The sequence below is a fragment of the Euprymna scolopes genome, chromosome 34 (genome assembly GCF_053919585.1).
Source record: "Euprymna scolopes isolate OS-2025 chromosome 34, ASM5391958v1, whole genome shotgun sequence".
NCBI lineage: Eukaryota > Metazoa > Mollusca > Cephalopoda > Sepiida > Sepiolidae > Euprymna > Euprymna scolopes.
In genome coordinates this window covers 24950583-24967915 of record NC_136515.1, presented here as the reverse complement: position 1 = coordinate 24967915, position 17333 = coordinate 24950583, and the positions used below count along the sequence as shown (strand labels likewise).

Genomic DNA, 17333 nt, shown 5'->3' with positions numbered 1-17333 from the left:
ATTTTCTTAGTTGAAACTAATTGCAGTTCAGGAAAATCCTGAAAATACCTGATTCAGCTGAAAGTAAATTGCAGAAAATGGGTGCAGTTGTAAATTAATAACACACACATATATACATGTTCTCTTCTCAGTTCCATGCACACACACCATGTGGGAAACTGGCCCATGTTGTTAAATTTGTGTGTGTGTGTGTGTGGAGGGGGCCATCAATCTCAGCTTTTTTTATTATTTCGTGGGTCACTCACATCCCTGTTCTCTTTATTGCATAATTCAATATAAAGCAGATGCTTTTTGCTTTTTGTCCAGTATTCCCCCTATATTTTTAAATATTACAAGATAAAAAAACAAAATGTTTAAAAGTAAAGGCTTTTTTTTTTTTTTTTTTGTAAACTTGTAATGTCTAATTTTTATTATATCAAATCATTCTGAGAAAAAAAGTAAACACTAAAAAAATATATTTTGATTATAACATATCTCTTAAAAATAAAACAATTTCAAAAAAGAAGTATTTTAAAGTAAAGATTAGTTTTTGTCTGTAGAGTTTTAGAATTCAATTGGAATTATGTAAATATTAATCAAAGGAGACTGTTATATAGTATATACGGACAAGATTTCCACAAAACAGAAAGCAGAAATCAAAATGAAATAAGTTTATTTAACACTAGCGGGGGTACCCGGCGTTGCCCGAGTGTTTGTTTCCGGGACGGGGGGGGGGGGGGGTTAAAAAAATGTTATGGTAGGTAAGTAGGAAGGATCAAACCCGGAGTCATGAGTAAAAGTAGGAAAATAAAGTGTGAAAAAAAAAAAAAAAAAAAAAACATCTGCAACGTTAACAGTTCGGCCACCAAGAAAAGTCCATTCCAGTTGTTTAGGGAAAAAAAAAAAAAAAAAAACCGACTACGGTAGGTCGGCGCGAACGTGAAAATATAATGTGAATTGTCCAGCACGCTAACCACTACGCCACAGAGCACTGCAGCTTAGTTTAGTGATTTTAAATAACTTCACATGAAAGAACTACGAAGCCAAACCGGTGTTCTCTTCTCAACTGTTCCTTGTGAACGATCCCCAAACGGTGTTAAGTGGTGGCAGGGGGAGGAGGAATTTATTAGAGAGAAAATATTTTACCACTTCCATTGATCTTAACCGATTTTGACCGTGACTTCTCAGCAGAAAAAGTATAGAAATCTAAGATTATCGAGGAATTTGAGAAATAATAAGTCTATAACACACCTCAGATATTGTTCTGCCGTTTGTGCATATTATATTTGCATGAAATATCTTGATTTTTAATCCTATTAATGTCAAAATCAGATAGGAAAAAATGAGTTCATTTTATTTATATAGAGATAACTGGAATACTTACTGCAACTCTATATTCATGAAGAGAAAGGAAAACTCCAAAATAACACCTACTTCCAATTTTCCATCAAATCCTGCATAGGATTTGATGAAAAATTAACATTAAATCAAATTGGATCAGGGCTAATGTGCAATCGGTGTAGCTGGGCAAAAGTATTCTGTCTTGGATTCTATTTTGCGATTCCACAGCCATGTTTTTATGTACCTAATGAATGCCACTTGTTTTTTCCGTGGTTGTCTAGAATTTCCTTTATATTGAAAAAAAAAAAAAAATACAGAAAAATCTTTATGATGTACCCACCCATGATGGAACGAAAATGTCATATTCCAAAAATCATATAAATTGATCAAATAGTTTTATTTTTAACTGAGAGAATCAAATTTTATGAGTACGAAAGGAGTGATTGCCTGGCATCGCCATCTTGAAAATAATTTCAAATAATGAGTGATAACTCAACAATAATTCAAACTTGAAGATATTTTTTATAATGTCTATGAATTTCCATTAATCATTTAAAACTGATTTTCTTTATAAAAAATAAAACTTCTTGGTCAAATTTACATATTTTTAGATTGATATTTCCACCGTACAGGCTTTTATGTATTTTTTTTTTTTTTTTTTTTTTTTTTTTTTATATGGGGGAATTCTTGACAAGATCCCACTTCCCATTTTCCTCTTGTAAAAACAACTGTTAAAAAGTACATTGGAAGGAACTGATGTGTGCTTTTTGCATTTAACAGGTCAGTTAGTCCAAGAACGAGTGAGCCATCATCGTCATCATCATCATCCCCACAGCCAAAACGAAGAGGAACTCGACGTGCTAAGCTAGATTCCACACTTTCAGATACCTCTTCCACCACATCCACATCTACAAGTACAAAGACACAAGAATTAACGAATCCAAATACGTAAGTGCTTACTCTTTGTCAGTTATTTTATATTAGTTTCTATGCTGCGAAGCAATGGACTCTAACTCCTGAAATTTGGAGAGATCTGATTTGAACTCTGACTTTTTTTTTTTCTCACCCACAAACAAGACATATTGCCACATGGAATATAAGGATATATTGTTTGGGATCATGTCTAATAGGAGACTGTGGGGAGTTGAGCAATGAGATGTATATTCACATTATATTTAAACTTCTGTAGATTGGTATAGTTAAGAAAGCAGAAAACAAGAAGGGAATTTCAAAATCTAGCACTCTGAGGGAAGAAGGCTTTCTGGCATTTAGAGAACTCAACAGTGAAAGTGTGGGATTTTGTTGCTTGTTGGGTTAGTCAGGAGTTTGTACGTCGAGGGGAGTAGAAGTGCTAGGAGCCCATCAGAGCATATTCCATGTTTGTAAAACGGGCATAGGGATGCAACATTGCAGTGATGAGACAGAGGTTGGAGCTTGACCAATTATATTTGAGACTTTCACGGTTAATAATTTATCCTCTGGAGAGATAATTGTGTATTTAATTTGTAAATATATATCCAGCTCATCACATAAGTTTGCCCAACAAACAAGGGAGAATACAAATCTATGTTCAATAATGAGGCATTTTATTTTTGTGTTTTCTGTTTATAGGTTTTATTATTTTTGCTTTCTGTTTTTCTTGTTTTTAGCTTTGAATGTTTTCTTTCTTATTTAAAAATATTTTTGGAAAATTTTAGTGACGATTATTTTGTTTTTTTAATAATGTGTTTTACATGAAAAAGTTCTGCATTATTAAAGAAAAAAAAAACTTTTTCCGCCAAATAATCAAATTAATAAAATATTTAAAAAAAAAAAAAAAAAAAAAAAAAAAAGTGCTTTGTGTTCAGAATTCCCCTATATTAAAAAACGAAAAAAAATAAATAAATAAAGATCTGTAATCTTACAGATCTTTATTTCTGGACCTGTGATGAAACAAAAATATCATATTCCAAAAATGTAAACTTTACATTTAAATAAGAATATCAAATATGAGTATCTTAGGAGTGACTCCCACCTGCCATTTAAAAAAAAAAAAAAAAAAAAAATCCCCCCCCCCCAATTTTTTTAAAAATAAAACGAGAAATGGCACAACAATACTTTATACTTACTAAATTTATTTTGTAATGCCTATGAATTCCCATTAATCACTTAAAAAATGATTTATTTTTATAAAGATAAAACTATTAGATCAATTTATGACTTCTGAAATATGATAATTTTGTTTTGTCATAATCACATACACAGGCGGCAAAAAGAAAGTCTGTACTTGTAATTTTTTCAAAACTGCAAATTTAAGCTAAATTTAATGTAAATGTTTAAACAAACTATACCTCATTGTATTCACCTTTTATTCTTCTATAATTTTACCTGTTCATATTTGACTTTTAATTGAAATATTCTAGTGTTTACATCAATTTAAAAAAATAACTTCAAATTGAGGAAGCAAAAAGAAAGTCCGCACAATGGAAAATTGTTATTTAAATGTAACTTTAGGTGCTTTTGCACAGTCTTTCGTACCGTTTCCTCATCACATTTCAATCTGCGGCCAATTTCTCGATTAGATAAACCAGAAAAGTGGAGATTAATAGGCTCCTGATGATCACTAAGAGAAAGTCATGGCATTTTTCAAAATATTGGACACTATAGATCGATATATTTAGTTAAGTTACAGACAGTTTTGCGAGTGTCAATGAAGTTTACATAGTTTACGAACAGTCTTGAGTACGCAACAGTTATGGGCAGTTCCAAGTTTGTACACAATAGAAGGCAGATCAGGATGAACTAACATCAACTGACAAACACAGTCTTGACAGAGCGTTAAATCGATATATACAGAATGTGTTGCAATCTTTTGTTTCTCCTGAGTTTTTCTTTTGAGTTTAATTTTTTTTTATACTTGTGAACCACTGCGTACCCCTCAACAGCCACCAATGTGAGAGATTACAACACGTCCAGAGAAGACAAAATTAAAAACATGGAAACAGCAATGGGATCGGCGATTGTTTGGGGAAGTCTGTGGTTGGTTGCACTGTATTGTAATTGTAAACCTGCTAAAATGCCAGCATTTTGTCAGAATGTGTCAAATGAATTGAAGTCAGAAAAATTTGATGACAAGTAAAATGATCTTTTAAAACAATAGAAATGGAGATAACTATAATGTTTTAATTTTTTTAGAAGAAGAGCTGCTAGTGTGACGACCAATGGTGATGAGAAGGAAGAGAGTGCTGCTGAGTCTACATCATCCATCCAGTCTGCAGCAAAGGAAGGAGAGTCAGAAGAGGCTGCAATCAATGTAAGTGGGGTTTTTCTCCCTTTTTATAACACAACTAGCAGAATACCTATCCCAGGACAGGTATAAGCAATATGCATAGTGTTAGTTTTTAAGGGGGGAAGGGAGGAGGGCATAATCCATAAATGGTAAAATTTTATCACATATTTTGATAGAACAGTTCTTTTCTCTATTAATTTTTGTTATCTTATGTATTTTGGGAAGTGGGTAAATGGTAAAGTTTACAAAAAAAAATAAGACTGTGCTAGAAAACATATTACATTGATTCATTAGTTTAGTAGTGAATCCTCTACATATACACATACCAGCACACACACACACACTATATATATATATATATATATATATATATATATATATATATATGCTTAATTATTATAAATAAAATAGTCCTCCATGGACACGTGTTTCAGCACAACTGCATGTACCCAGGTTTTCTCTCACAAACACAGCTTGTGGTCGGGTGCAATCTGTGGTGACTATCCAGTTGTAAGGAAGATAGATTGTCTTAAACTCCCAGAGGAAGTAACTCTTACCGATTATATCGCTAAAATAATAACAAAACTCAATATAACTTTAAAACGATAAACTAGCACATAGTTTCAGGACTTCGTAGCATATTGGTAATGCACCCAATCACAGGCTTTGTGGTTGCGCAATTGAACCTGGATATAGTCAGTTGTATGACTGGAGAACTATTTTATCTATAATCATTAAGTGTGTGTATATATATATATATATATATATATATATATATATATATATATTTAGAGAGAGAGAAATGTTATAATCAAAGTAGTTTTTTTTTGTTTTTTGTTTTTTTTTGATACAATTTTTCTTTTTATCGTTTTCATTTCTATATTTTAAAAATAGCAAATGAAAATGGGGACCATTGTTAAGTAAACTGTCTGTTTAGAAGATCTTTCATTTATCAGAGGAGTATAGTTAGAACTTAAATAAAAGTAAACATACTAACATTTCCCATACTGACATTCATCATTAGCGCCATTGATCATAAGAGTTTATTAGGCATGTGTACACGGTGTGATAATGTATGGAAGTAAATTTTCATCAGTAAGGGTTGAAGATATGTGTTGCATAGTGAGAAGTGATAGAAGAATGATTGATATGTAATGCGAGTGTTAGACAGGCTTAGATCTGATGACCTCAGAGGAAAATTAAATCCGAACAGTATCGGGAGACTGTTGGCTTGTTTATACTGAAAGAATGAATAAATTTTTGGATTAATAGATGTAGAACAGTTAAGGTAGCAGGGTCAGGGAAGGACAAAGAAAACATGAGTAAATGATAAGAATGAATTTGCAATAAAATGGGTTAAATAAAGAACTGACCAGAGATAGGTTAGTTTGGAAATCAATTTCTAAAAGTTGTCCAACACATGCCAGCACATAAAGTAGACATTAATATAAGATATATGAAAACAAAATATCCCCTTCCAAAAGTACAAAACCAAGGCTGCTGCAAAGATGGGCTCCCTCTACCGTGCCAGAAAATTACTCGCACCAGATAGTATCCTATATCTTTACAAAACCACACATGCCTGGAGTATCATTGCCACATCGAACCTGGTGCATCTACCACTAGTCTATCTTTTAGACGGGGGTCAAAAAATAGTCTCAAATCTAATAGATCCCATACTATCGATTAAGCTCCAACCTTTCGCTATTGAGGTCCATAGATACTAGAAAGCTTTTCTACTCTTAATAGTTTCTCACCTTAAACTGCTAGACATTGGAATTCCCTCCCTGTTTCCTGCTTCCCTAACTGTACTAACTTGCACAAGTTTAAATGTAATGTGAACAGACATTTCGCTGCTTAACTCCCCCACAGTTTCCCCTATTAGACACGATCCCAAATTGTAGCCTTTTACATTGCAAAATCTGTATGGTGTGTGTACCAATGATGAAAGAAAAATAGATTCTCCAAAAATTGGTCAATTAATTTTATTTTTTAATAAAGAAATCAAATTTTATGAGTATCCAAAAAGCGACCATCTCCCTCGCCATTTTGAAAAAAATGTCAACAAACAAAAAATTTTACTAGATTTATGTTGTAATGTCTATGAATTCCCATTAATTACTTCATGATTTTCTTTATAAAAATAAAACTACTTGAATGTCAGTCCATAACAGAATATTACATTTTTAATTCTTGTCTAGAATTCCCCTATATTAAAAACAAAAATAAGGAAAAATCTGTATGATGTACATACCCATGATGGAATGAAAATATCATATTCCAAAAATCATATAAATAAAGTAGAAAATGATTTTAAAGTTATCTCCCTTAGTTTCTTAATATTTTTTTTTTTTTTTTTTATTGCAAGCAAGACAGTCACTTCTCGGATACTCATAAAATTTGATTTTTTAACATAAAAATAAAACTACTTGGTTGATTTACATGATTTTTGGAATATATGTATTTGTTTTGTCACAGATATCATACTGATTTATCTTTATTTTTGTTTTTGAATATAGGGGAAATTCTGTACAAGAAACAAATTATGCTATGTTCAGTTAAATCATTACTCTGTTGACAGGGAGTATGCAGCTTTTCTGCATAACTCTGTCCCATCACAACATCCATTAGCAATTTGAGTAAAGAAAACATAATGCAAGAATTGCAATAGGTATCGCATGACTATTCGTTTTGATTGTGAAATATTGCTTTCACACATCTGAGTTTTCTTTATTTCTCATATATATACGAGGTGCCTTCAATAAGTTTCCAGACTTTTTTCGTATGAGCACTTTTATTGATAGTACACACATGAAACTCTAGTCCACTTCGAAGTAATCTCCTCCGGCTGCAATGCACTTGTTGTACCGTTCCAACAACTTCTGAAAGGCCCCATGGAAGTCTTTTCGTGTGTCAATAACCCTCGTCACAGCCCCTTTCATCTCTTCAATTGTCTCATAACTTTAATCTCTAAGGTTTTCCTTGCGCTTAAGGAATAAGCAAAAGTCACAGGGAGCAAGGTTTGAACTATAAGGAATGCGAGGAACTATCTTGATGCCCATCTTGGTCAAATAGTCTGTGACAAGGATCAAGTTGTGGACTGCTCTCTTGGGACAAACTTTGCACAAATCTTCTGCATCTTCAGTTCCTCATGAATAATTGTGTGTACAGTTCCCACACTGACATCAAACTGTGCACTTATTGTTTCTATAGACACACAACGGTTCTTATCCATGAACTTCTTTATTTAGTCAATCAACTCTGGTGTTCTGCCTCCATTACTCCTCCCACACCTCTCATCATCCCTTATAGATTCCCTGCATTCCTTGAATCTGTGCCAACTAATAACTGATGCTTGATTCATACAAGATGATCCAAAAGCAGTCTAAAGCATTCCATACGTTACTGTGGCATTTTTTTGCCAAGTTTAAAACAGAATTTTATTGCATATAATTTTTCTAAAATGTCCTCACGTCCAGATCGCATTTTTGAAATTCACTAGCTGTTACATCCAGGCTTTAGTAGGGGGTATTCCAATTCCTGCTGTAGCTGTTCATTTGAACCTGAACACATAAAAATTAACCAGTCATGTCCTAAGATGTATAGCAATAACATACTGAATTTTTAAGGTTCTACGGCAATTTTAAATGTCTACAAAAAAATCTGGAAACTTATTGAATGCACCGCATATGTGTGTATTTTTTAACATAAACAATTTTCAACTCTCGTTCTAAATAAAAAGCGTACATAAACGTATCATAGTTATTTAAAAACATGCAATGAAAGATGAAAAATTTTCAAACATTGAATCATCATCAGAACAGATTTTTCAGTTCTTGTCCAGAATTCACCCTATATTAAAAAAAAAAAAAATTGTATGATGTACATACTCCTGGCACAATGAAAATATATTCCAAAAATCACATAAATTGATATAATAGTTTCATTTTTATAAAAAAAATCATTTTTAAGTAATTAATAGGAATTCGTAGACATTTTTGTTTTGACACAGGTATGTACAACATACAGATTTTTTATTTTTTGTCTTTTAATATAAGAGAATTCTGGACAATAACTGAATTTTCATAGATCATCAACAAAAATTTAATAATGTTTAAAAAGATTCAGTTTCCACTAAAATCAAAGCAAAAAATCACAAAAAATAAATTCATTGGCAAATATGGGGGGGGGGATCATTAAATCAATTTCACATCACGATGCATAATCATAACATGAGATGAAATAGTGCTTATTTAGAATTGAACCTATTTTAAAAAACTAAATTGCAAAAAATCTTTATGAATATCAATCACATAACAAAGATGTCATATTCCAAAAGCCACGTAAATTGATCAAGTTTTTTTTTTTTATGGTTTCTAGTGATTTTTAATAGGAAAATGTAAACCATTACAGAACTGATTTTGATCTTGATAGTTTGAATTGAGTTGTCTTCTCCTTATTTATGAAACATGGCCGATCAAAACAAAACTTTGTCAAAAAAATATTTATTTAAAAAAAACAAAAACAAATGTTTTCGAATTTTTTAGATGAGGATTGATTATCTGGATTATTTCGATTCTTGAGACTACTGTTCTCATCAAGATGCGAATAGTAGTTCAAAGAATCCAAATAATACAAAGAAACCTTGATCAATTAACATGATTTTTGGAATATGGCATCTTCATTCTGTAACAGTAGCATACAGCATAAGGATATTTTTGCAATTTATTTTTTTTAAAATGGGTTTAATTCTATACAAACATGGAAAGTAGGAAAGAAATAATCTGTTATTTTTAAGGATAATTCTAGAATTCTTTTATGCAAAGGAAATAAATGCAGATTGAAAAAAGTATGTGTATTAAAAAAATATATAACTACTAGCAAAAGTACCCGTCGTTGACTGGGTTCAAAAACAGCCTACAGAAAATGGACTCTGATTTATGAAAGTATGATAGGTTATGAAAAGGAAGGTTGTAAAGAGATAGCTTCAAATTTGGGGGTATCAAAACCAAAGCAAAATATGATGAAAGTAAAAATAAAATAGATAAACCCCATAATTTATTATACCATACCTGTTCACACTGAAACACTTATCACAATATTCGCTGGATCTATATTAAAAAAGCTTGTTAAACTTTGTGACATATTTCTATTCTATGGAGGTCAGGCGCGAACGAACCCCCCATAATTTTATTATACCATATTTCTTCAAACTGAAACATAATTATCAAAGTATACTTATGCAGATAGATATGAAAAGTCTTTATTAAAGTTTGTGCCTATTTCCATTCTATGGAGGCCAGGCACAAACGCTAACCCCACAATTTTATTATACCATCCCTATTTAAGTTAAAACATACTTATCAAAGTATTCTTATGTACATCTATATCAAAAACACTTGTAAACGTTTTTTTTTTTTTTAATTTTAAAATTTTTTATTTCCATACTTTGTGGACCAGGCGCGTACACAGGCCCCACAATTTTAATGAATCATCATTATGCCAGATCAAACATACCCATTCCTGTGTCTCGATACATCTATCATTATATGTGATCAGTTTTCTATAATAGTCAACCATATAGGAGCCTATTCGTGACCAGACACACACAGATGTTCAGCTTTATATTATAGATGTAGATATCGATAACGTTTTTTGTTCTGCAATTACATTTACAAATTACTCAAAATACACAATATAGGTATTCATCTGCGCATGCACACACACTCACATACACACATACCATACATTATGACCATGTAATCCGTACAGCCACCTACCTTGAAAATGCTGCTGTGAAACCTGGCATAATTAAATGGAATAAGTCAGAGGGAGTTGCAACCTTTGGTTGAAGTGAGTGTTCCTAATGATAGGGGTCTGAACAGAGCTGAAAGAGAGAAACAGACCAAATATCAAGGTTTCATGTATGATATGAAAAAAAACTGGAATCTTAGAGAAATATAAATCATACCAGTTATTATAGGTGCCAGGGGGCTTATGAAGAAGAACCTGAAGTCCTACCTAACTAATATTACTGGTGAACCAAGTGCAAAAGAGATCCAGACAATTGCACTTAAGGGAACAACGAGGATACTAAAAAGAGCTCTCGGTTGGTTTCAATAAAAAACAGGGCAATGTTGGCAGCTGGTTTGACTGCCCCACACCCAGCGATACAATTTTCAAAGGAAGAAAATTTAAAAATATAAAATTAAAAAAGATACTATACCATTTTATTTATATACTGGGGGGGGGGGGTTACGTGCGTTGCCCAAGTGTTTGGAGGTGTGTGTGGTTTTGGGTAAATCAAAACGGGGTGGGGGGATAAAATTTTAAAAAAAGTTTTGGTGAGTGAGTATGAGGATCGAACCCGAACCTTTGAGGCGAAGTTGGAAATTAAAGTGTGATAAAACAAAATGTGTGCGACTCTAACCATTGATCCACCGCGAGATACTAACGGAAACACGTTTGAATTTATTTAATTACTTAGATTTGGCAGGTGCACGTTTTAATGACTTAATGGGGTCAACTTTGACTGCGGGGTAGTATTTCATTTACTGTGGGGAATGCTTTTTATTTTTATTTTCCCAAGATGTTGGTTGGTGGAGGGGGGGCAGCTCCCTTTATCCAAATTGAATAGCAATTGTTTGATATAAGGAAAATATATCCACATTGATCAAAGCTGATTGCTTTCGGACATTTCCAGCGATCACCACCGGAAAAATACCGTCAGAATTAGTGTTGCTTTTATTATAGGAAAAAAGCCTAATCCGCATGCGGCGAGCGACAAATGTTGAATATTTATCTTCCCAAAGTCGAGCAAATTAAATAGACAGGCGAGCTCTGTTGTTAACTCGGAGATATTACGATTTATATGTGATATAAAAAGTTTTAAGAAGTTGCGAACCGACCGACCGCTTCTCTGAAAAAAGTCTTTCTTGGGCATACACAAAAAGCGATCATACATACACACATTTTCGCTTTTATATTTATTTATATATATATATATATATATATATATATATATATATATATATATATAGTTAAGTAGCCGACTGTAGTCAACGACCACCTGAAGGCTTTTTTTTATTAAGTGCTGCACCGAAATATAGAAGAAGGCATTACTCCATTCTCAAGATTACTCCACTTGCCCTTGATCCTTACTTTATAATGCTTAATGCTGTGTGTTTAGCAAGGGAACATAAAGTACCTTTTTTTTTTTAAGTGACTAGACTCTCTTGATACATTCACAAACATTGTTGCCATTATGCCAAATAGACTGGTTTATATATATATATATATATATATATATATATATATATATATATATATATATATATACACACACACACACACATAGGTGTCAATCTTTACTTTAAGTAGTAGTAGCAGGGCTACCTGACATTACCTGGGGCAAAAGTGTAACATATTTTACCTGTTTATCTGTCTCTATCTTCCCCCAGTTTCCCCTTTTTCCTCTGCCCAACCCATTCCTTTTTATGAACACACACGCACACACGACTCGGTTTTATAGATTCCTTGAGGAATGAGGGAACTAACTCGTTGATTAAAAAAATATCAGGTATTTGTCTTTAGTTTGTATGTGGTCTCACTGGAAAATCACCCCATCCTCTATATTCAACAAAATCGATAAATGCTAATCAAGGAAATATCACCTTTGTGAGCATTTTTGTCATTTTTACTTTAGCCAGACATAGAAACATACATAGACAACTGCCCTTTATATTATAGACTAGTAAGGCTACCCAATATTACCCAGGATAAAAAAAAAAACTAAATAGGAAATGCTAATTTAGTGTTAATGGCGTTAAAGTCTTGATAACATTCAATGATACAAATGGCTATTTGACCTATTATTTTTCCAGTGTTACACTGATTTAAAAATACCAACTTTGTAAGGCTTGTTTGTGTATTTTTGAAATTTTAGTTTGATACACAAACACTACCCTTTTATATTATAAATTATGAACAGATCTCTTGGTAAGGATTTTTTAATAAACTTTTCAAGTTGTCACATAATCACTAATTGATCTCAAAACAGGATAGATTATATGTCAATTTGAAAAGAATTAAAAAATAGAACAAGTTTGTTTTGTAGTTGTTGTTTTGCATTTTCAAGTGCTTTTTTTTGTTAAAATTTTTGTGTTTTTTTTTTGTTTTTTATTTTTGTTTTTTCAGTAAAATAAATTGATTGATCTATTTGTCATTCATTATTTTAAAAAAAAAAAATTTTTTTTTTTTTTTTTTTTGTGTAAAGGATAAAAATAAATCTCATTTCTGAATTTTTAAATGAAGATTGGTTATTCGTATTATTTGGATTCTACTGTTCTCATCTTGAGAGTTATTTTCACAACGTTTCAGTCAATGTAACCTCCGACATTCTTTGTGTATTTTGTCAATTTCTCAAGTTTGAAAATTCCGTGCAGATTCCTTGAGGTTGACAGAAAGATTTTCAAATTCAACAAGATACACCACAGGAAGGTCTGAAGTTATGTCGACCAAAACGTTGTGAAAATAACAGTCAAAATGAGAACAGTAGCCCAAACAATCCAAATAATGCAAAAAAATAAAAAAATAAATTAAAAAAAAAACAAATCTCTTAAATGTCCTTCATCCTAGCCTTTCTACCCTCCCAGTTGATACAAACTCTATCTCTCCCTGTCGTGTATCTACTTTTACTTATCAGTTCTGAACTATTATAAAAGATAATCCTTTGTTTCTAGCCTTAGAGTGTGGCGAATCACTCTTTCATGGATATTCCATTGGAGCGACAATTGGTAAAAATCTATTTTTAATATTTCTTTGTGTTGTCTTTCAAATCTTGAAAGGTTGAGCTTTTTGTATAACAAAAATGGCCGACAAAAAAAGGCGCAACTTGACCAGAAAAGGGTTTATGTTTATTTGATCTGATGGAGATTTTATTACATGTTGATAGGATCAAGCTTTTCATTGGTTATTAATGCATGTTCAGACAAAGTTTTGATTTAGAAAATCTGGTGGTGTTGTCAAATGGGCTGAACAGAAAATAAATGGCATGAATTCTATCGTTAATATTTTTAAGTTTTATTTGAAAAGTTATTTCTCTTGATGATTATTAATATAATTATCTTGGTAAAAATATTGCATAATATAAATTGCTTTGGTACTTGTGTAATAGAATGGAATTTCGAACAAATATATTTCAAATAAAATCACCATTGTGTACGCACTTGTCATGTTGAAATTAGTATAAATTCCAAAACTTATGAAAAATGATTCTGTAGATGTGCGATATCTATTTTTCACAAAAAATCAGACATTAACGGTTGGACATTTTCTGTATTTTCAATGGCAGATGTCAAGGAAAGCAAGGAAGATAAGTCAGTTTGTCAAGCATAATTAGTCATACAACTCTTCCACATTAAAGCATACAATACAATTTGACTAGCGGGACCTATGGAAATTTCACAGCGGCGTCTTTCATCTGTAATATATTGCTGCTGGGTATTCTGTGGACATTCAGTGTGAATGGAGACTCTGCGATATTATTGTAGCCATTTTGTTAAAACTGTAAAGGTATTTATCTAAGTAATCTGGTTAATGTAGTGTCAGTATTACGGTTTATCTTTATATCCTTAAAGAGGTTTGTGACATATTTCCATTGTATGGACACCCGGCACAGACGGAAACCCAACGACATCAATATATCATCTTTTTTTTTTTGCATTGGGTCCTCTGTGATCGGGAGATCCTATTTATTAAAAAGGATGTTAGAAGGTGATAACATGCTATGAACATTAAATTAGCATATCTATATATTGATAATTTAATGTTCATAGTATGTTATCACCTATCTTGCTTTTTAATAGAATCTCCCAATTGAATAATTTATAATCTGAAAACTGTGATGCACGTGCATACGTTAAAGGTACTACAGTATTAATATATAGATAATTTCATAAATTCCATTTTTACTTGTAATTATTTTTATTCTAGCTTTTTTTGGAATTTATACTAATTTAAACATGACACGTAATAGACATGCATTTGTTGAAATTCTGTTATACTGCACAAGCATAATTATTTGGACTTTACTAAGTAATTTTAAAATTAAACTGTACCTCAGTGTGTTAGTGCATACTTGTTATTCTGGTGAATGTCATGCTGTTAACGATGTTGAAAATAGAGATTATAGAGTGAATAACCTATATATATTATTTATATTGTTGGCAGTATCACAACAATAATAATAAATATTGGTTCTTGTCCAGAATTCCATCCATAATGAAAAGTCTATGATGTACAAACCGTGACAAAACGATATTCTAAAAATTACATAAATTGATCAAGTAGTTTTATTTTTATAATGAAAATCATGTTTAAGCAATTAATGGTAATTTGTAGGCATTAAACCACTAATCTAGCAAGTTTGAATAATTGAGTTTTTTTTTTCTAGATTGTTATCAAAATGGCAGACAAGACAGTCACTCTTTGATTACTCATAAAATTTGAATTTTTTATTTAAAAATTAAACTACTTGATCAGTTTACATATTTTTGTTACATCATGGGTACATGCATCATACAGATTTTTCTTTTTTTATATATAAAAGGGAACTCAAATATAAATTAACTATTCAGAAAATTTGCTTTTAAACTTAAAGATCATTTGGGTCTGATTTTGAAAATCTGACAAAATAGCTTCATAGAAATATATTTATTTAAAATAAAGAATCTCCTAGAAAAATATAATTATGTAGATCATATTCCATTAATTGCTTCATAAGAAAAAAAGAAAAATTTTCCTGTCACTTTCAATGCCTTTATTTTTTGTTCATTTACTTTAGTCAAAGGTTGCACTGTTTAGTTGCTTGCTTGTCCAGCTGGTTGATTTTATTTCGCTATCCCTTATGCTATTCCCTCCCTCTAATTTGCAGTTAACCTCACAATTGGTTTCCCAAAGGCTAATATTACACTAAACAAAATAATCTTTTATTTCATTGTATTGAATATCAACTTGTAAATTTTATTCTATTTATCTTTTCTGATTCTTGTCCAGAATTCCCCTATATTAAAATACAAAAATAAAATCTCTATGGCATATGTACTTCTGATGAAAGGAAAATATCATATTCTAAAAGATCATCAAAATTAATCAAATAGTTTTATTTTTATCAAAGAAAATCAAATTTTATGAGTATCTGAAGAGTGACTCTCACTCACCATTTTCAAAAACATATCAGAAAATGAAGGGAGATAACTCAACAATAACTCATACTAGATTTATGTTGTAATGCCTATGAATTCCCATTAATCACTTAAAAATTATTTTCTTTCTAAAAATAAAACTATTTGATCAATTTATGTGATTTTTGGAATATATTTTCGTTTTGTTGTGGCCATGTACTTCATACAGATTTTCCTTTATTTTTGGTTTTTATTTACTATAGGAGGAATTCTAGACAAGCACCCCCATCTCTGTTGCTAAATTGAATTAGTCTTTTTGTCGCTTTCTTGTCATCCTCTACTATTCTATTCAGTTGTGTTCTTTGCCTCGTAAAACTCTTTATTTTTAAATAAAATGATTTGTAAACAAGTAAAATGTTTATTTTCCTAATATTACGTTGTATTTGGCTCTCAAGCGCACTTGATGCGTATTTTATTCAAATTAAAACGTTTCTATATGAACTCTCATTCTTTGAGAATTGATATGTTTTTTTGTACATGTAAACATAAATGATCAGTTTGCCTTTTTATAGAGTAGTAATAGTCGTCTGCTGCTTTTTTTCCTGCTGCTGCTTTTTTGTGTGTAGATTATAAATATATGGTGCTTGTGCAGTATAATTTCAATTTTAAAAAATTGCATTTTAAGTAAAAACATTATTACATACTTTTATGTGTCATCTCAAAATAAGTATAAAATTCCAAAAATTGATAAAAATGATAAAGTAGAAAAATGATTACAGGTAAAAATAAAATTTAACGTAATTGTAGTTTTATCGTAATTGTTAATATAGTGCTCTTAAAATCCAGAGGAGGTAACTGTAGTCTGTTTTTGACAAACTATTAAAAACAGGCCATTTCAAAATAGGAAATGACGGATCACTAATATCTAAAAAAAAATTTTATGAAATAGTTTTAGCAAATCTTTTAGTCAATCATTTTTACAATTTTTGGAATTTCGACATATGTAAGTACGTAATTGTTTTTTTTTTATTATTATTGTTTTACCTAAAATGCATATTACATATTTATGTGTCATGTCGAAATTAGAAATTCCAAAAATTATGGAAAATGATTGTTTAGATCTGCTATAACAAAAAAAAATCATGATTTAGCGGATTTTAATATTTTGTTAAAATCAAAAACTATTAGTTACCTCCCTGGATTTTAATATTTTGTTAAAATCAAAAACTATTAGTTACCTCCCTGGATTTTAATATTTTGTTAAAATCAAAAACTATTAGTTACCTCCCTGGATTTTAATATTTTGTTAAAATCAAAAACTATTAGTTACCTCCCTGGATTTTAATATTTTGTTAAAATCAAAAACTATTAGTTACCTCCCTGGATTTTAATATTTTGTTAAAATCAAAAACTATTAGTTACCTCCCTGGATTTTAATATTTTGTTAAAATCAAAAACTATTAGTTACCTCCCTGGATTTTAATATTTTGTTAAAATCAAAAACTATTAGTTACCTCCCTGGATTTTAAGAAGTCTTCATTAACAACAATTACGCTAAAACT

General features: G+C 31.0%; 1 protein-coding gene across 4 annotated transcripts in view; it reads left to right on the top strand.

Annotated features, from left to right (window-relative positions):
* Positions 1 to 17333, top strand: part of LOC145259140 (sister chromatid cohesion protein PDS5 homolog B-like) — a 246488-nt gene that overhangs the window by 213938 nt on the left and 15217 nt on the right. For 3 of the 4 annotated variants that reach the window (XM_080116835.1, XM_080116836.1, XM_080116837.1), the window contains exons 32-33: positions 2101 to 2268; positions 4495 to 4612. In XM_080116835.1, the coding sequence (XP_079972961.1) occupies positions 2101 to 2268; positions 4495 to 4612 (286 nt within the window). Of the gene's footprint in view, positions 1 to 2100; positions 2269 to 4494; positions 4613 to 13329; positions 13384 to 17333 lie in introns of all 4 variants that reach the window. The other variant, XM_080116838.1, reaches the window with a different exon arrangement.